Source organism: Sphaerodactylus townsendi, linkage group LG07, assembly GCF_021028975.2.
Source record: "Sphaerodactylus townsendi isolate TG3544 linkage group LG07, MPM_Stown_v2.3, whole genome shotgun sequence".
Classification (NCBI taxonomy): domain Eukaryota; kingdom Metazoa; phylum Chordata; class Lepidosauria; order Squamata; family Sphaerodactylidae; genus Sphaerodactylus; species Sphaerodactylus townsendi.
In genome coordinates, this window is record NC_059431.1 from 25,949,122 (window position 1) to 25,969,646 (window position 20,525).

Consider the following 20,525-nt stretch of genomic DNA (forward strand, 5'->3'; position numbering starts at 1 on the left):
TGGCATGTGTGGGAGTGCCCAGGCTAATCTGAATTCCCCAGATAAGCCTCCACAGCTCAGGAGACAGAGCTGGGAATCAAACCCGGTTCCTCCAGATTAGATACACGAGCTCTTAACCTCCTACGCCACTGCTGCTCCTGGACCAATCCTTCACACTATTTGACGGATAACCTGTCTTTTTCCTTACCAGGTCCAAGCAATGTTGGGAGGGGATGTCTGTCTTGCTAAGTGGTTCAGGAAGAATGGTTTACTCACTCTTCTGGACCAACACCAGAGCTCTAAGCCAAACTAGCCCTTTCTCCTGCCTGATCATAGAGCTCCCATGCTTTAACTAGCTGCATCTAACTTATATAAAAATGATAGAAGGTATTCTTTAGATGCTAAGATAAATTAATGAACTATACAACAGTTTCTCAACCCATGAATGTGGCTCACCAGGCATTTCTTACAAAGATTTGCTCTGGCTTGTAGGAAAGCCCATTGAGGTATCAAACAGTTTTCTTTTGCTCGTGAGTCATGGCTGGTATGGCTTATTCTAATAATGTGCTGCTTCCCTTAAACAATAGAAATTAGGAATTTGGTATAAGTTCTTCATGTATGGCTAAGCTCATATTTAAAAAGAACAGTTATTAGACTAATGCCTGAAGGTTGACGCAAACAGTAGCCAAAAAGACTCAGTTTGGTGTAACAGAATAACCAAAGAGAAGCAAACAGTATTTGTGTGATGATGCGTACGAGTTAGTATCATCTTGATACATCCATTAATAAAAAGGCATTTTCTAAGCAATATTATATTTTCTAACACATCTAAAAGGCTGTCACCAGATGCCAGTTATCAATGGCTTTGCTGAATACATTTTCCCGTAGTTTTCTTATACGATGTATTTGTTTCCTTTGTCCACCCTAAATTAAATGAACAGACACAATGCATTTTTAGATGTACAAACAAATCTGTAAAAAAATTGGTTTATGCCTAATTTGGAAACAAAAATATCTAGGTCAAACACTTCAGATTCTTTAGTCACAATATGACTTCACACATTTTGGGGATGTGGGGAGCTTTGATACTTTAAGAAAAGCCTGCACAGCCTTTGACAAGTTGTTTCATATTGTAAGGTTTTGGGGGGCAGGCACCTATCTTACTAAATTTGTGGTGTTGGAAATTTAAATAAATAAATTACAATGATAGCTCACCGTGCAGAATGTGACCTATTGTTCATGACCTATTGTGACCTATTGTGACCTATTGTGACCTATTGTGACCTATTGTGACCTATTGTTCATGAAAGCATTAAAGCTTCAGCAAAACTTGGGAGAGTCTCAATGCATGGTTGGTCACTGAGTTCAGCCTGGTGTGTATCATGCTGTATTAATTCCACACTCCACCTGACTCACTGAAAATAAACACAGTACTCCTGCACAGCATGCTGGCAGGGGATGGTGGGAACTGTAGTCCAAAACATCTGGAGGGCTGTGAGTTTGACACCTTTAGCTCATTCACAGCAATGATTTTCCTGGCAACAATATTCTGAAATAGGTGTGAACTTGAAATATTTTAGTTTGTTTCATTATTTCAGAAAAAGGACATGATCTCCCAAAATGGAGGGAGTCTTAGCATCATTCCAAACATTTGTTTCAGATAAATTGTTTTGGTTTTGGGGACAATGGGTATAGGTGAACCTGGCTTCTGCCTAGAAGCCACATCTACAGTCCTTTGTAATCAATGGGGTAGACCTGATCTTCAGAAGGCTGGTCTACTGTGCACTGAATTTGTGGATGTTGATCTGGCATCCTGTTTTCAGTGGGCAGTAGACCTGACCTCTGACACAAAGTCTTTCCACAGATGCCAACTTCTATTGTTTTCATGGGCATTTAGATGCCGGGCCTACTGCCTGTTCAAGAGTGGTCAAAACAACCTGGAAAAAAATCCCTGAATTTCAAGACACACATTTCTGATCTGAAAAGAAACAGGAAATTTTGGACACTGTTTCAAACTGAAAATATCTGAAATCACTGCTTTCATTCCGTGAAATTCATATGACAATCAAAGCCCATATAAATTTCCCATTAGCCGGTCTGGAATACTGGGATGAGACTAAAACCAGCATGGGTAGAGCCATTCCAATAAGAGTGTATTTAGAGGATGACATGGGATGTGAGACTTTTTTTAAAAAAAAATGCAATCCTTTGCACAGTTGGTGAGTTCATCTTAAGACCGGTTTGCATGAGATAAAATTTCCTCAGTCTCTGTTGCCTCTGGGGTGTGATTTGTGCTGCAATTATGTGCATATGCTCTTATCAACCTGGAATTTTCCTTCAATAATACCGCTTTTATTTCTTGCTGCCAGGTCACATCTGACTTATGGCAATTCCAGTGGTGTTTTCAAGGCAAGAGATGCTCAGAGGTGGTTCGCCACTACCTGCCTCTGAATCATGACCCTGGCATTCCTTGGAGCTCTCCCATCCAAATATTAGTCAGGGTCAGGGATGAGATTGTGTGACTGGCCCAAGCATGCTTCCATGGCACAAGTGGGGATTTTGAAGGTGGATTTCCCAGGTTGTAGTCCAGCACCCTAACTATCACACCACCATAGTTTACTCTCAAAGGAGGAAGAGACATTCCCCCCCCCCCCCCGTGTTCTACAATATAAGAAATATGGATGGGGAAAAAACTGGGTACCAGTACAGAAGGATGTAGGACAATTCTTCCTGCTCCTCTACTGTTTTAGAAGTATGGACAGAAGAGTGGAAGAACTGGTCCTCTGCCCCTCTCCAATCAATTTTTCCCTGATCTCTGTAATGTAATAATTTGGCTATCACAGTAGTGTCTCATATCCATTTAGCCTTCTTTCATGCCAGAATATTGTTCCTGTTTCCACGATGTCTCATATTTTGCTACAAACATAAAAGGTGTTTGGACGCCTTGGCATATTGGTCCCCCACCCCCGCTTAGTGCACCCTCATGACACTTCCACAATTCTTTAAGTCTTCCCTTCCACCGGATCGCACTATTATTTCCCTATTAATCTGTGGAAGTCCTGGAGATTCTGAAATGTACCTTGGACTTACCATCTTCTCCCAAGGTCCTTAAATTTTTCTGTGTCTAGTAGTACTATTTTCCACACCATTGCTGTCCTCTGATTTTCTGTAAGACGACAGTGTTACATTTAGCACTTCACATTGTGACTTAATGCTATTCATTATGCATTTTGTGTCACTTGATTTCTCTGTACTTGACTACTTTGAACTGGTAGGTGCATGTGCCAACTGACTTCATTGAAAAGCATTGTATTTGTTGTGACATGATTTGTAAGTTCTGTTGGTGTGTTCTTGTAGTTACCACGTAACCTTGCTGAGATGTGTTAAACAAGCATTTATGACTAGCCTTCAGACTGCCAACTATATTCTGACAGCCATGGTCATTAGGAAAAAAATGTAAATAATTTGGAAATCACATTTTGCAATAGCACACATTAAAAACACAACAACTCCCCCCGCCCTTTCATTAGCCAGTGTTAGTGACTGCAACCCAATGGAACTGAACTCAATAGCAAAACTTGCTTGGATTTGAGCAGAGATAGATTTTAGTCCATGTCATTTAAGCATCACAACACTTTCTTAAACAGCACATAAATAAAATCAAGACTTACAGTTGTTCCGTTTGTTCACATTCTTTTTCACCTTCTGTGAGACAAAGAAAATCTTGTGCTTAGGGTACTATTTCAGTGCACTATTTTACAGTCACAATTAATAGTATCGACATGGCTGCTGTACCAGGATCTAGCATAAAGGTCAGGAGGCCTATTTCTCAGTGGTTTCCATTCAGGCAAAGTTAAATCAAATTTGGGGCACAGTTAAGAGGTGCAGAAAAACTTATTGATAATTGCATTGTAATAAATTTGGGGCACTTTGAAGAATCCAAATCTAGCCATCCAAAATTTGACCTAGAGCCCCATCCAAAGAGGGAATCCATTCTTGGGAGCTGCGTGCCACAACACTGGCATATCTGCCCTCCTCAGGGCGCTTATCTTGGTGGAGGGGTGATCCTTCTGGCATGTGGCCGCTGCCCTGTCCCAGGCACTGGAACGGAGTGCTGAATGCTATGCCAGTGTCCCAGGGCCCCTGGCACTGCTGCCCACATAGCAAGAGCAGAGCAAGGACATGGCCAGAGGAAAAGCTATGTTAATAGGTTCCCTCATGGACTTTGTTGGTGTTCTGCTGGAGACCCATATGTTGGACTGAAGTCCACTGAGGCCCATAGAGGCTTCTCAGCAGTGGAGAGGTTTTTTGGCTTTTTGAGCCTTCCCACACCACCGGGAAGCCTCTTTGGGGGCAACAACTGGGCGCAGTTGTGGTGCCACAGTTGGCTGCCCAGCCTGTTAATGGGGCTGCCCCAGCCTAATTATGGAATATTTTCTAAATGGGATATTGTCTAAATGGAAAATAAAACATGCCTTTCATCCATTAGGTCAATGTTACCCAATTTGTCCTCTGCTGATTCTGAACTTAGTGCATCATCTATAATTAATCTTTGGTTTTGCTCGTAAATAGATTCTGCCTCTATTACCTGCCTTATAAGGGAACTATCAGTGTGATTTATGCTGGAGAAAGAGTCAGATAAACCCTGGATTTCACTTATGCAGAGAGCAGCCGTTCCTTGTTTCTCCCAGTGTATCTTGGTGGCACTTGCAATCTTTAGTGCTAGGCCCAATCTATTGTCTGTGAAGAACTTCCTAAATTGCCTTGTTGAATTGAATTGTTACATATTTTAGATGGGACTTCCCTCCTGGATTCTATCAGCAACGTTTTTCTTTCTTTCCCCACAATTTTCTTTCTGGGGTTTGTATTGTTATTTTTTTTTAATTTAAGACCAAGACTGAAAGACATCTGTGAAAATTGAAAACTAATTCACTGCTTTATGGCTTTTGACTGGTCCTATATTTCCCCCCATAGGACCAACACAGTTGCCCACACTGTGTGTCTACTGTGTGTCTACAAAGAGAACAGTTTCTACAGACAAAGAATAATTATTTAATATGAATCCTAATCTTGAGGTAGGGTGGCAAGGTTGCTTGAATTGGTGGAAAGAGTGGCAAAGTCCCACTCTTGACTGTCGTGGGCGCACCCATTGGTTGAGGGTGCACGTTCACACTCAAATGGGTGCTACCAAGCTGCTCTCCCAACAGGCCTCCTATTCGCCTCTTCATTTTCCCAGCCACCCTCCCCCCACCCCAACAAGCAAACCCAGACCAGCAGAGAAGCGGCATCAAGCCGTCCCCCTGCCAGGCCTTCCACACACTCTCCATTCCCCCAGCCAGCCACGCCCCCACACCAACAAGCAACTCCACCCCCCTATCTGTGGCCCTGGCTGCCAGACTTTCACCTCCCCCAAAATCCTGGCCAGCAAAGCAGGGGAATCTTTTCCCCTGTATTCCAGGATGCTTTGGCTCCTCACTGAGGAGAAAAACAGGATAAAATTAAATCAATACAATTTTAAAACAGACAGTGAAGCAGCCGGCTGGCCAACTGAGTGCTGCTCTTCACAAGTATGATCCAAATATAAGTGAAAGTCTCGCCAGGGTAATCTGGCCTTGCATAATGTGACATCCACAATGTGGGAATAGTTCCTGAAAAAGGCCAGGCCGATGACAAACCTCCATGTAAAGCCAAGGAACAAAACTCTGGTTTGAGGATTGTAGATGCCATAAGGTTACATGCCAGGAGGGGTGACAATGTAAATAGACTGATCTTAGGTCATGAAGTACTGAACCCAGAATACAGCATGGCATGGATAATATAAAAACAAAACAAACATACTGAAAAATATACTTCTATATCTTACCAGCAACAGGTTCTTTCTTTTTGGTGTATACTTCATAGATGAAAATAGCAGCTACGAGAATAATGACTTCAGCCGCTATTGCAAGAAATGGTTTGAGAGGCTCCATGTAGGTTAGAACTTTAAGGGATGTGTTTCCCGTGCTTTCACCTAGTTGCACAAATACAGCTTCACACCAGTAAAGACCTCCGTCCTTCTCAGTGATACCCATCACCTTCAGTTTTGTCATATTGTGATTTTTTGGGAAGACGTCATATTTTTCTGGCCTCAGCGTGCTATTAATAATCACCTGATGGGAAAAGGCAAGTTCAAAACTGGGGTGATACAAAATCAATTTTAACAAACTCGTGCATCATTAGAAATTTAGCACCTGTCTAAAACGAGATCATAACTCATGTTTATGGAGGACATTCATTCTCTCATCTTGATGTAAGAACACAGGGTGAAATAGCAGGATGTGCTAAAAAATATAGTAAGAAACTTGAACAAGATACTAGCAGCTATGAGCCAGCATGATATAGTGATTAACAGTGGCGGAATCCAATCTGGAGAACTGAAGAAGAGTTTGGATTCATACACCGTTTTTCCCAACCATAAAGAGTCTCTGAGGCCCCTTCCGCACCTGCAGAATAATGCACTTTCAGTCCACTTTGCAGCTGGATTTTACTGTGCAGAATAGCACAATCCACTTGCAAACAGTTGTGCAAGTGAATCGAAAGTGCATTATTCTGCGTGTGCGGAAGGGGTAAAAGTGGCTTACAAACCCCTTCCCTTCCTCTCCCCACAACAGACACCTTGTAAAGTAGGTGGGGCTGAGAAAGTGCTGAGAGAACTGTGACTAGACCAAGATCACCCTGCAGGCTTCACGTGTAGAAGCGGGGAAACAAGTCCAGTTCACCAGATTAGACTCCACAGCTCATATGGTGGAGTGGGGAATCAAACTTGGTTCTCCAGATTACAGTCCACTACACCATGCAGGGTCTTGATTGGGTTTGATCCTTCACTTCTCCACATGAAGCCTGCTGGGTGACCTCAAGTCAGGGACAGTTCTCTCAGAACTCTCTCAGCCCACCCAGAGGCAGGCAATGGCAAACCAACTCTGAATGTCTCTTGAATCCCTTATGGGGTTGCCATAAGTCAGCTGTGACTTGATGGCATGATCTACCACCACCATAGTAGAACATAACTGTCTGAAGCATGTTTTAAGATCACTATATTTCCAGTTCATCAGTGATGCAAAACTCATACCTTTTCACTTCCGTTCTTTGTATACCAGATCCAGTCGAAGGGAATGTATTTGCCACTGCTGCATTTCATGACTGCAGAATCACCTACATAACTAATTATAGTCTTGGATTTTCCTTCTGTTTTTGGCACTAAGATAAAACAAAGAAAGTGATACGTCCAAAGGTCTGAAATACCTATTACAGGTATATAGCTATTTAGTTTTAAGTACATAATTAACAAGTCAATTTCTCAACCCTGTCTTGAAGTTAGACATAATAATGCTTGTTTTGGAGGTTGGACTCTGACATGATACTATACTGAAGTCTTTCCCCTTCCCAACCCTGCCTTCCCTGAGTTCTACCCCCGCCCCTCAATCTCCAAGAATCTCCCAATCTGGCATTGGCAATCCTAAAGGTGGCAGATCACGCAGCAGTTGCCCAACAGAACCACCACATACACCTGTAGATAAAGGTTGATGGCTAAAGCAAACATCCTGAAGCTACCTATTTAGGAGGCCACTGGAAGTTAGCTGTATAGCTTTGCCAGGTCTATCCACTTCTGTTCATAGCCACTTAGATAAACATAAATGAAAGAAGAAGAAGAGTTTGAATTTATATCCCCCCTTTCTCTCCTGTAAGGAGACTCAAAGGGGCTGACAATCTCTTTTTCCCTACCCCCCCCCCCAACAAACACCCTGTGAGGTGGGTGGGACTGAAAGAGCTCTGAAGAACTGTGACTAGGCCAAATCCACTACAGAGACTTAATATTATATTATTATATTTGGGATCCTCTGTGTGTATATTGTTCATTGTGTTGTTGTTGTTGTTGTTATGTATAATATGTTGTTGATTAAGAGTTGTTGTCCTGGTATGTAGATGTTTGAATTATTTTCATTAAAATAGATTTGTACATTTCGTACTAGAGCCAGACAGGTTCTTTTCTTTTCTTTTCTTTTAACAAGATACTGTCTCTGGCTCACTATATATATTTTTACTAGGCCAAAGTCACCCAGCTGGCATGTGTTGGAGTGAACAAGCTAATCTGGTTCACCAGATAAGCCTCCACAGCTCAAGTGGCAGAGCAGGGAATCAAACCCGGTTCTCCATATTAGAGTGCACCTGTTTTTAACCACTATACCACGCTGGCTGTCTGATAAAGGGGCGCGGGGTGGGGGGGACCTAACATACTGACGGTAGATGTTATGGATATATTTTCATGTAAGTGATACAATCAGATTTAGGAAAATGTCTGAATGAATGGGTGACCCAACTGAATGGACTGTGTAACCCCATGATTAGCTGCCATTTTGTCACAGGTTAAGTGTGGTTTTTAACCTGATGTGTAACAATCAAATGCTAATCACATGAACACCCAAAGCTGCTTCATACTGAGTCAGACCCCTAATATATCAAGGCCAGTGTTTTCTGCTCCGACTGGCAGCAGCTCTGGAGTGTCTCTAGCCAAGGTGTTTTCACCACCTACTCCCCGATCCTATTACCGGTCAATGGAGATGGCGGGGACTGAACTCGGGACATTCTACATGCAAATCAGGTGCTCTGCCAGAGTGAAAATCCCTTCCCTGTTGCTTTTCAGAAAATCAATTAGGATTTTTGCCTTCCATAAATATGAGTAACTAATCTACTCCCACGGGAACTGGGATTTACAACTCGAGTGCAGGCTTTTCCGAAGACATTTGCACAACTCGATAAGCATGACTGCACATCTGAGATAACACACGCTTAATATAGGAGCGGCGTTCATCAAAGTGCATCATCGTTCTATAGTTAGTCCCTTTTTAATAATTCAGCAACTTGCATCTTCAGTCAAACGTCTTCTTTCATCAGGGTACCTTTATTACTATCCCATTTCAGTAAAAAGGGAGAGCAGGAGTAAAAAAAAACTTACAAAACCTGTGTCGTTTTGAAGGAGTGAGTAGAAACAAAATAGAACATAAAGTCAGAAAAATCACGAATTACTATCCTTATACATAACTAGCGGGCCTGGCCACGCTTTGCTGTGGCTTTGTGTAGTGAGCTCAGAGGGGAAGGGAGGAGTAAGGGGAGAGGCGTTACAGCTGTTTCTTACTGGGTGCTTGGGAACGCTCCTCTTTCCTCTTCCTGTGCGGGCAAGTCTGGCAGCCTTCAATGTAGGATGGCATGCACGCGGACGCCGCAGCGAAGGCAGGCAAGCCACGCCCCCCAGCACAGCGGCCCCTGATTGGTCCGCTACAGGTTTTGCAGAAATGTGCAGTTTACCGGGTACAGGTATGGACTTTTGGCGATTTGAAGGGCCGATTACCTGACCGCAACAGGGAGGGACATCGTGGGAAAATTTGGAAGCATTCGGTCCAGGTGTTTCCACGTTAGGGCGTGAGGAACAAACACACGGTTAGCTTTTTATATACATGGATTGCCTAAGAGATGGAATGTCTAGTGACAAACCCTCAGCCAATGGGTGTGCAGGACTCATGACATTCCATCCCATTCCTGCCCACCTTCCCCAAACCTACCCTGTTCCCCCGAATATAAGACATCCCCCCAAAATAAGACATAGTAGAGGTTTTGCTGAAGTGCAAAATATAAGGCATCCACCGAAAGTAAGACATAGCAAAGTTTTTGTTTGGAAGTATGCCCGATGAACAGAACACAGAAAAATAAGACATCCCCTGAAAATAAGACATAGCACATCTTTGGGAGCAAAATTTAATATAAGACACTGTCTTATATTCGGGGAAACACGGTAGGAGGCTCCCCCACCCCAAACAATATGGGCTGCTCTCCTGGAGGGAAAAGGGAGGAGGAGAGGGTCTCCCTCCCCCTTTTTCTTGACGCCATTTTATTTTAATTTAAAATGGGCTTTAGTGCAAGTAAACTTTTAAAAAGCAAAGTCACTGAAAATAATGAGAGAGAAAAAAGAATATTTGATATCATTCTTGTGTTCTGCTTTGCTATAACTAGCACATTTGTTTTCAGGCCTTCAGTTAGTCTGGATCAATCTGGCTCCTGGACCCCGCTAGAACACAGGTTCATTCTATTTTCATTACGAATGGGAACAACATTGCACTAATGAGCTGTAGCCACCTAATGACATAGCTACGCATTTACTCCCCCAGTTCACCATAGCAAGCACTTTTCAGTGAGCAAGATTCGTATATCTTAATGCAATCAGTTTTATATCTGGGCCTAGCAGAAATTAGTGACCTCAAGAAATAAGAGCTTTGTCCTTGAGCTCAGTCCACTGAGCCACGACACACAGCTGGGTGCCCTTGCCAAAAGTCAATATCGCTCAGCCTAATCTACCTTACAAGATCATATGGGAAGACCATTAAAAAAACCGCCTCTGCCTTTTACCCTGCAGTCCTTGCTGGAAGTGTAAGATGCAAATTGAAATAAATGCCTGCAACACCACAAGAACATGAAAACAGAGTCTGTAAATGGTCTATTTCAGTGGTTCTCAACCTTCCTAATGCCGCGACCCTTTCATACAGTTCCTCGTGTTGTGGTGACCCCCAACCCTAACATTTTATTCATTTTACAGATGGAGAACACTGATGCAGAGAGTCTTAGGCGACCCCTGTGAAAGAGTCGTTCGGCCCCCAAAGGGGTCGCGACCCACAGGTTGAGAAACGCTGGTCTATTTCACTTTTCTTATGTATTCTAGAGCCGTTTTCCAGAACTGTAATTTCAGCTATTGCCTGAATGCATCCCCATGCCTGACATGAGGATGCCAGACATGTAACTTGAATTAAATTGGGTTTTATTAATAGCAGCGATTTGTGCCATGATAATCACCCCCATACCAACCCCAACCCCCAAAGTTTCTTTGTAACATTCTTATTTGAATTTTCATATTACCTCCTTTTGGGATATCTACATGGAGGTAGAGAACAGAAATTTGGTTGCTAATTTTGTCATAAGAGAAAAGCACAAAGAACAGGAAGTAACATAATGAGGCACCACCTGCGACTTGATATGTGTGTGACTGTGTGCATGTGAAATACTCATTTAAACCCTAGTGGTCTTTAAAGATAAGTTATAATTAGGAAACAATATTTCCCATAACATTCACAGTAGAAAATTCAGTACAAACATCTTCATTTCAATGGGACCCTAATTCTAAACTAGTAAAGTGTCACAAAGCATAGTGCAACTGGACTGTGGACCAGATCTTAAATCTTATTTAGCATGGAAATTCTTGCTTCAATCCTAGGTTAGTATAACTGTTCTACCCTATTTTATTTTATTTTCCAGATTGATTCTGCCATTTCTATTTATCTTTCTGAGATCCAGTAAAAGAACAAACGCCCACTGACATTTAATATTCCAGCACAGAATGTAATCATATGAGTTGGCATGAATAAATAATAGCATAAAGGAAGCAACATCGTGGGATCTCACCTTGCACATCAAATCTACCTTCTGCTTTTTGTTCAGTCTTGAAGACACATGTGTAATTTCCCAACTGGTCTTTGTTTTTGATCTGTGCTCTGAAAACAGTAATATGTTATGCCACTATAACTGATAAAGGTAGGAATATAATAGGCAGACTAATGTCGGAATTGCTAAATAAGTTGTATCCCTGGTTTAGGAAAGAAATGTTACTGTTTAAACAGCTGCATCATCATCTCTTCCTTCTCTTCTTCCTGAATTATTCAGGTTTAGGTTGGCAGAAGAAATTAGCAAAATATCTTCAGTGAACAGGTATGACACAATGGCACACATTTTTTAAAGTTAAAATTTGCAATAATGAGGAGAACCCAAACCATAAGTTGGACACTGGTTGATTAGCAGTGGGATAATTTGACCCTCTTTATTGATCTACATTTTGTACTTGTTTACAAAATCCAACCTCAAAAAGAACTTCTATGTCTCATGGTTTACGCTCGTGGTGGCGAACCTTTGGGACTCCAGATGTTATGGACTACAATTCCCATCAGCCCCTGCCAGCATGGCCAATTGTCCATGCTGGCAGGGGCTGATCGGAATTGTAGTTCATAACATCTGGAGTGCCAAAGGTTCGCCACCACTGGTTTATGCAGTGTTGCTACTAACTCAGAGATTCACCAGTAGATCATGGTTCGCTTTGAATCAGAATTTATCCTTTACAAGAAACACAGGACTAGTGCTTTCAATTTGCTGTTTTAACGAAAGACACTGCATAAACCATGAGCTATAGAAGTTCTTTTCGAGGTCGGATTTTATCCAGATGCCCAGCTAGCTCTGTGGTCCTTGTTTTTTTATTCATTTCTACACTTGAAAATGCTTATGAATTGTATTGCATTTTGGTGTATTTTGTCAACTGACTTATAAATATTTATATTACACCAGAGAAGTTATCTGGGAAACTGATGTCTTTTCAGATTATTGATCATATTTTGTAGCAATGTGCTCAGACATATTTACAGTGCAATTCATTGCATTACATTGGTGGCGCACTGACCCCCGAAATGTTGTATTATGGTGGATCCATGTGGAGGTTAGCAACCCTACATAATGGAGTTGCAGGTCCCATGACCCCATCAATGATATCTAACAGAGAGTTTCCTTATTCGTGAAGGAAAGGCAAGCCATCATGACTTGGAGTTATGTGTTACAAGTTAAGGCCAAGGGTGGAAATTTTGAAATAGTGATGCCATTTTTGGACAGCAATATGATGTTTTCCCTTGTTCTACCCTTATTTCAATTCACATTAAATGGTCTGGATCCAATGCTACCTTTTCTCACCTTTTGAGAAGAGTCAATTTGTACATTTGGCCAAGCATCATTGCAGTTGAATAATTAAAGATAAGAAATAAAGATATTTAGAGGCATATGTTTGTATTACACTTCATGCTCTACATATGTCAGACAGATATGTCAGGCAAATCATAACAACCACTCACGTATATTGACTGCTCCAAATGTTTTGGTACTTAGTGACATTGTCATCTTTGACTGTTGTGTTACCCATCCTCCACGTGACCCCAATCGTTGCCTTTTCTGTGAAAGTGTCGATGTCTAACGTGCATAATAGTTCCAGAATAGTTGGCTTTGCTAAAGTGACACTTGTCAGCACATCATTGGTAGAAAATTCTGTTGAGAAAAAAGATACGGTTCAATAAAAATGTAAATTAAAGAACATTTTTTCAACTTTTACTTTCAAACAAACTGGTACTTAATTCACTGATCTGAAAGGGGAAGCCTGCTTTGATCTGTTCCACCTTTTCTGGAATGAGATCTACCTGACAGTCTCAAGACGGCTGGCTTTGTTAAAGCCCTTTAAATAAGTTATATTGATACTGCTGTTCTTGTAATTATATTGATATTGTGGCCCCTTTCCAGAAATAATCAGCTGCAAAATGAAAGAGGCAAAGCTAGGGGACCATGTCCTAGAGGTGATATTCTCTTCCCCTTTCACACACACACACAGACACACACATACATCCTGCCACTGTTGCTGCTGCTGCAGGAGAAGAGAGAGGCTTGTTATTTTGATACTCCTGTATAAGATGTATTATTATTTCAATATATCTAATATGGCACAAATGCTGTGGGTTGAAATAAAGTTTTTAAAAGCTCTCCCAATCATTGGGTGGGGGGAGGTGGGGTGGCTGTGGGTGGAGGGAAGATGTCCGAGACAAAGCTGTGCTCACCAGCAAATCTGCCCTACTCTGGCAGTGAAGAAAATTAAAATTGCTTCAGAGGTGGTGTCGCAAAGAGAATGGAAACTGAAAGTGGGACTCAAGATAATACATATGTACAAGAAATCTTGCTGCAATGGAGATCCCCACTGCACAGCAAACTCCTTGTGCATAATTGGCCTAGGTCACTAAGTTTTGGTCCCTTCTGAAAGGCAACTGGCTTCTGGGATCACAGGAGACTAGATACCAGGACTTCAGGTACTTTCTCATTTTCATAACCTGCTTTCAGCCTTAAAAACTGTCGCCAAACCAGTCTGCTGCCTTTTGCAAAGGCACTCCTCCCATCTGGGAGGGACAGAAATACCAACATTCTACAATGATTTTAACCCTTCCCTGTTTTTTAAACCTAGTATGGTTTTCTAAAAAGTTTAACAAAGTTTCCAGGGCATCCCTTCCCTCTTGTCCCAGATGGAGGGGAAGGGTTGTTGGTATTGTACTGTTTGTTAGGCAACATGAAGGAGGAGGACGAGGACGATGAGGAGGAGGAAAAGAAGTTTGGATTATATTCCTCTTTTCTCATCCATGAGTAGTCTCAAAATGGCTCATACACTCCTTCCCTCCCTCTCCCCACAACAGAATTCTGAAAGAACTGTGACTAACCCAATGTCACCCAGCAGACCTCATGTTGGGGAGTGAGGAATCATACCTGGTTCTCCAGATTACAGCCCATGGTGGCTTTCTGGAAGCATAGGGAGGCTTGAACAGTAAACAAAAGCCTCCCTGCCACTGAGAAGCCTCCATTGGACTGAATGGACTTATGCTGCCATTTCGGTGGCACAAGTCCAGGGCCGAGGCTGCCGGCATAATGCCAGCAAATGCGGGAGGGAGCCGACTAGCATCAGCTCCTCCCCTGGCTATGCCTCTGGCCTGCCCCCACTACTCCAATGGTGGTAGGGGTCCTGGGACACTGAAAGGGCATTCAGTGCTGCATCCCAACACTGGGGAGGGCTGCAGAGACCACAAACAGGTGAAATTGCCCCTCTACTGGGGCAAGCGCCCTGGGGAAGGCAAATCCATTGGCTCCACAAGCAGATTTGGGCCCCACTTTGGATGGGGCCGCAAGAGTTCACCACTCCTAACCACTACACCAGTGTTGGCGAACCTATGGCACGGGTGCCAGAGGTGGCACTCAGAGCCCTCTCTGTGGGCACTCATGCACAGAGTTCATAATGTGGGAGGGGGGTGGAAAATCACCCCCCACACACACACACACATCTAGGCTGGCCTGGACATGATCCTTTACCTGGGAGTAAGCTCGGTTGCTGGCAATGGGGCTTGCTTCTGAGTAAACCCTCCTAGGATTGTGAATCACCCATTTGAAGCGTTGCATGGTTGGTTCACCAAGCTTACTCCTGAGTAACGCGTGCCTCGGAGCCAACCGTTTTTCTAAACTAAAACCTCAGTATTCAGGTTGAATTGCCGTGTTGGCGCTTTGCGATAAATAAGTGGGTTGTGGGTTGCAATTTGGGCACTCGGTCTCAAAAAGGTTCGCCATCACTGCACTACACCATGCTGGCTCTTCTGAAAGAAGGCAAGACTGATTTCAGTGATTAAAAAGACATAGTTTTTACTACTGCAGTACTACTAGCATGACTGGAAGCAGAGAAGGAAGGATGTATTCTAGTTGGTGCAGCCTGGTAGCTGCATGGGGCTTCAGCAGAGTTTGTAGCACTACCATTTCTAGAAGGCACCAGCTACCACTGGAATCAAGTATTTACAGCAGTGTTACACACACCCTCTGCGTCATTTTGCCAAACTACTGTCAAATGACCTGAAACTATGTTTTAAAATAATTTAGCAAACTGATCAGTTCATGTATTAAGACTCTTTAATATTGTCCATGAAAACTTCACATTTTACCACCCCCTTCCTCCCTGAAACTTTCCCATAAATATTTTAAGGGCTTCTGTACATGCTCTTGAACAAAGTGCTTCAACTATACTAGAGATGCAAGCTATGCAGAACAATAGTTGCAGCACCACACAGGAATAAACATGACAAATAACAGGTGCTTGTCTTTCTTATGTCACTGGCTGAAGAACACAACTTCTTTTGTGTCACTGGTTAAGATTCTGATCAGAGAAAGAAAACAGACACTCTTAAGTCCTTTTTAGTAAGCAGGAACCAAATGAGTAATTTCATCCTCTCTTTCACACTGAGCAAGGCACCTGCCAGGTTGGAATCCGATGCAAGCCTCTCATGCTTTGCCAGACCAAAGGTAGTTTCCAGCCTGGCAGGTGTCCATACACTGCTCTGAAAGATCATTTCTACAGGGAAGGGCACACGCCATGGGAGAACTTGGCATAAAGAAGGGGAAAAGGGCCTCAGTATGTCCACAATACTGCAATACTACTAGCATGCAATGCCACAATGGCTACCATTTTGCAATTGCATTTGAACTGTTTATCCCATTTATCTAATATAGGTAGGGTGATATTTCTTCTTGTATATATTGCAATTGAATGGTCTGTTTACCCTCTTTATTTGTGCAAACTGGTTTAGTGTAGGCTGATCAGCCATCCCGCTTTTGGAAGGACTGTCACGCCTTTGGACAATTTGTCCCGCGTCCCGCGGGTTCTACAAATTGTCCCTATTTTTGGGAGGCTGCTGCACTGCCTTGGGGGCGCAAAGCAGTGCGGCAGCCTCCCGTGTGCCTGGCCGCAGGAGCGCATGGCCTTCTGGGGCTTGTCGTTTGCTGCTCTGTCACAGGGCGGCAAACGGCAAGCCCCAGAAGCCTGTGCGCTCCTGCGGCTGCGCTACATCGCGCCGCAGGAGCCGCGACGTGGCTTTCTGGGGTTAGCACGCTTGCCACCCTGTCACGAAGCGTGGCAGAACAGTAATGCGCATGAAGCCCGTGTGCATCCTGGGCGGGAACATGCATGAGCTTAGGGCTTGCCAGCTTTGCTGCCCTGTCACAGAGGCTGCAGAAAGCGGCAAGCCACGCGAGAAACCTCGTGCGCTTCTGTGGCTGCTTGCCGCGTGTGCAGCTTGGCGCGCGACGGCCTTTCCGTGTCCCGGGTCAGAAAGGTGACCATCTGGTCACCTTAGTTTAGTGCTATGGAGTGGAGTCCCTGCTTTGTTAGTTCTGTTAGCTAGCAGTATAAATGGTATGAGCTCCATTGTTCCGAAACCCATTGCTCCCTTCCCTATACCCCCCTTCTTAATATTGATATTGATATTGTCTTGAACTAAGGTGGCCACGTTGCCTGCTCTGGCAGTCAATCTCCCACCCTTGGCCGTAGGCCTCTGGCACAACTGAATAGGACAGCAGGGAGAAAATGAGGGAGGGTAAACTGCATCCCACAATACCATGACATCACTTCCTGCTGCGTAAACAAAATGTAACTGCATTGCAGAACAGTCAAGGATTCCCTCAGCATTTTATCATTTTATACAGCTAGAAGTTATGTTGAGGCATTGCAGAATACCATTTGTTAGCTCTCCACCGTCCCAAGCATCATTTCAATAAGTCTGTGCCCCCCAACACATACATCTCCACTGAATAAATCTGAGAACATTAAATGGATGAGAGGAACTAAACCTTCTTTCTCTGCCATTCTTTGCTGAACTTAATTGCTTTTATAATTTCCATGAGGGAATATAAACTCAGCCTGCAAACGCTACCATCATACACAGAGTAGGTGTTAGGTAAACCCGAACCATAAAAAACCCTTTAAAATACCCTGGTATTTTTTTGGGGGAGGGGGTTATCCCCCCCCCAAAAAAAAGATAAGGCAGCAATAAAAGGGAGCTGAAAATTCAGATTCTGTTCAGCCTCTGCCTAAAAAAAAATGGAAACCCCCCTCTCCCTCCATTCCTCCCTCCTTCACTTATCTGCAGCTTGGCCAGGTTCAGTGTTGAACTGTGCTAGCCACCTCCCAAGTCCATGTATGCTTCAGAGGCAGAGCCAGCAGTATAAAGTTGGACCTGGTCAGTCTGAACTCATAGTTCAATGGCAGGTTTGACCTGACCAGGTCCAGCTTTAAACTGCAGGCTTCAGAAGCTGAGGCCACTATTTAAAACTAGACCCAGCCAGGCTGAGCCCGCAGTTAAATGTTGGGCTTAGCCTGGTTGGGCCCAGTGTTCAACTCTGCACCTGCCTCCAGATTCCACATAAGTCCTGGAGACAGCAGGTAGCGTGGGTTCAGCTCTATGGCAACTGCTGCCTCTCAGACCCACGTGGATTTCGGAGGCAGGCATATTATTCAAGGTGGGTTTTAATGATGCAAATTTTTTTGGAAAATCCCAAAAAAGGTGATAAGTAGTGCTGGCTTTTTTCTGGTTTTTCAAAAATTGCTTGGTCTAATAAACCTGAACCAGGAAAATACCACCTTTTTCTTTTTTGCCAACCTGTAGTCATGCGTAATTTATCTTTTCTTCTGCTGTTCCATGCAGGCTGTTCTAGCTATGATTCACATCTTGGCACACATGCAGAAGGGGCATTAGCCTTCTTCTCATCATGCCTTACACCCTGAACAAAAGAAGTCTCTGGTCTTTTCCACACGCTCAAAATAAGATGTCCTGGGGTTGTCTTTAAAAACCCACCACATGTTTTCTCCAGATGGGGGGGGGAGACACCAAACAAAGCATCTGAGGGGAGAGCAGGGGTTTTTTTTCTCCCGCCCAATCTGCAAGCTCTTAGTTTTGCTTTCTCTCACCAGCCATTTTTTGAGGCTTAAGTAATCTATGCCACCTGCCATTTGATGAAGTTGCCCTGGGACGTTCGCTCTGCAGGCATTGCAACTGGGCTACTGTTCAGTGAATTAAGTACATGGATCAACTCAGCATTTCCTGCGGAGTCCTCTTTTCTTCTTATCTTGCAGTACTTTAAATCTGATTCTGGATATTTTATTATCCCAGATTAATCATTTTACTTGAGTTTGCCTAATCTTTCAAAGTTTTACCTTGTTGATTGGTTGGTAGCATTTGAAACAAAAAGTTTAATGTTGGTAGAATATTTATTTTAACAACTGCTATTCTTCCAAGCCGTGATAGCTTTAGCTTCGTTGAGACAAAAGGAGATTGAAACTGCCTTTGTGTTCATCTTGGTAGAACAGGAAACAAGGCAAACTAGTTTCATAGAAACTCCTATGGAGTGACCCAGAAAGGGGTAGGGGAAAACAAAGGCCTTATAGGAAACAAAGCAGAATAACAGCCAACGTGCAACGTGCAGTTCCAGCTATATGTAAGCAGTATGCAGTGTCTCTGCCTGGAACAAAAACAACAGAACCAGGTTTGGTTTTCACAGAATGTGGTTTCATGGAATTTGTTAAAAAAAAAATCCCCACAAACTTCCATATGAAAATCTTGACTCACAAAAGAACAAAAAATCAACTGAATCTTAAGTGTAAGTAGGATTCCCCCTCCATTTCAGTTTGCCCTGGGTGGTCACCAGGAAGCAAGACTACTTCTTGCTAGTATGAACTTACTCAGGTGCAAAGAGAATCTGTTGAGGAGGAGACCCCTGATCGAAGGCTCTTTTCATTCACACTGTGCTATAAGTGACACAGAGAGAAACTCTGCCATCAATCCTAGAGACACTTTCGTGAAGTAACCCTCATAACATGAGACTTATTTATGACCAGACTTGCTCTGAATGGCCTAGCCAAATTTTTATCATTTAACGATTTTAACCACTAAACTATGCTGCCTTTGTTCCATGACTTTCGGGAGTTCAATGAACTTTGATCAAAAGTCTCAACACGTAGCTAGGAGTACTAGAAATGTGCTGGTAAAATATTAAAGAACACAAGGAAAGGAGTGCTGGATCAGACCATGCTCATCAAGTCCAACAGTCTGTTCATACAGTAATTAACTAAACCAAATAATAGAACAAACCCCAAGGGTCTCATTGAAAATTGCAGACCAACTTGCAGAAAAACATACCTTTTATGGTGATATTATACTTCATTACTTCTAAAACAGGGATTTCCTCCTTCTGTTCCTTAGCATCTTCTGTAGATGTAGATGAAACTGACAAAAACAGACATTAATGGATTTTATTGTCCTATAGATAGTATTCAGTAAAGCATTATTTCTGTTCTTTTAGGTATTCTTTAAATTGTACAATAATAAGAGGACTCTGTAAAAAATAGCTACACATTAGAAAAATGAAGGAGCTATCATGGAAACTAAAATCCCTGGGTTAGCTACATGTAGTGTTATTTTGCTATGCATTTCCTGTCCTACAACTCTCACTGGCTGATGCTAGAAGTGTATTTATGGTATACTTACATCAGGCTATGGGATAGGTTTATTATTGATGAACTGAAAGATTAAACATTTAGTCAGCGGGCGAACTAGATTACAGGGTTTCATCAGTGTTTCTACCAGCATGGCCAATTGGCCATGCTGACAGAGGCTGATGGGAATTGTAGTTCCTGAACACCTGGAGAGCCGCGAGGTCTCCCTGTATCACCCTGATCTAGAAGTCATGATTCCTTTGAGAAACAACTAGGTTTTGGAGAGATTCTGACAGTCCAAATCTGGATTTTTTACCTAATCTGGCGTAAAACCTCGATCTCGATCGATCGGACTACCCGGACGCAGGTGCCGAATCTGAGCTGTCTGAATCTCTCTAACAGTGATCCCAATCCATGAGATTCGGATCAAATTGCAGCCAAATTGGCGCTTTTATTTTTTTGGTGCTTTTTCACGCTTTACGCGTGAAGGGGCGCATTTTAAAGATATATCGGCACACCAATTGCAGGGTATCATCAGGAGCACTGTCCTGATGATACACCTCCAAGTTTGCAGTTTGTCTTGTCTACGGGGGCCAAA

The 20,525-nt window shown here is 43.0% G+C and overlaps 1 protein-coding gene across 2 annotated transcripts in view; it reads right to left on the reverse strand.

The window, feature by feature from the left end:
• Window positions 1–601: 601 nt before the first annotated feature.
• The window catches only part of EMB (embigin), a 41,752-nt gene continuing 21,828 nt past the window's right edge, over window positions 602–20,525 (reverse strand). The window contains exons 3-10 of one of the 2 annotated variants that reach the window (XM_048504186.1): window positions 19,632–19,718; window positions 12,948–13,137; window positions 11,464–11,552; window positions 7,088–7,215; window positions 5,843–6,128; window positions 3,651–3,684; window positions 3,070–3,145; window positions 602–903 (exon numbers count right to left, since the gene is read on the reverse strand). In XM_048504186.1, the coding sequence (XP_048360143.1) occupies window positions 3,088–3,145; window positions 3,651–3,684; window positions 5,843–6,128; window positions 7,088–7,215; window positions 11,464–11,552; window positions 12,948–13,137; window positions 19,632–19,718 (872 nt within the window). In that variant the 3' untranslated portion in view covers window positions 602–903; window positions 3,070–3,087. Of the gene's footprint in view, window positions 904–3,058; window positions 3,146–3,650; window positions 3,685–5,842; window positions 6,129–7,087; window positions 7,216–11,463; window positions 11,553–12,947; window positions 13,138–19,631; window positions 19,719–20,525 lie in introns of both variants that reach the window. The other variant, XM_048504187.1, reaches the window with a different exon arrangement.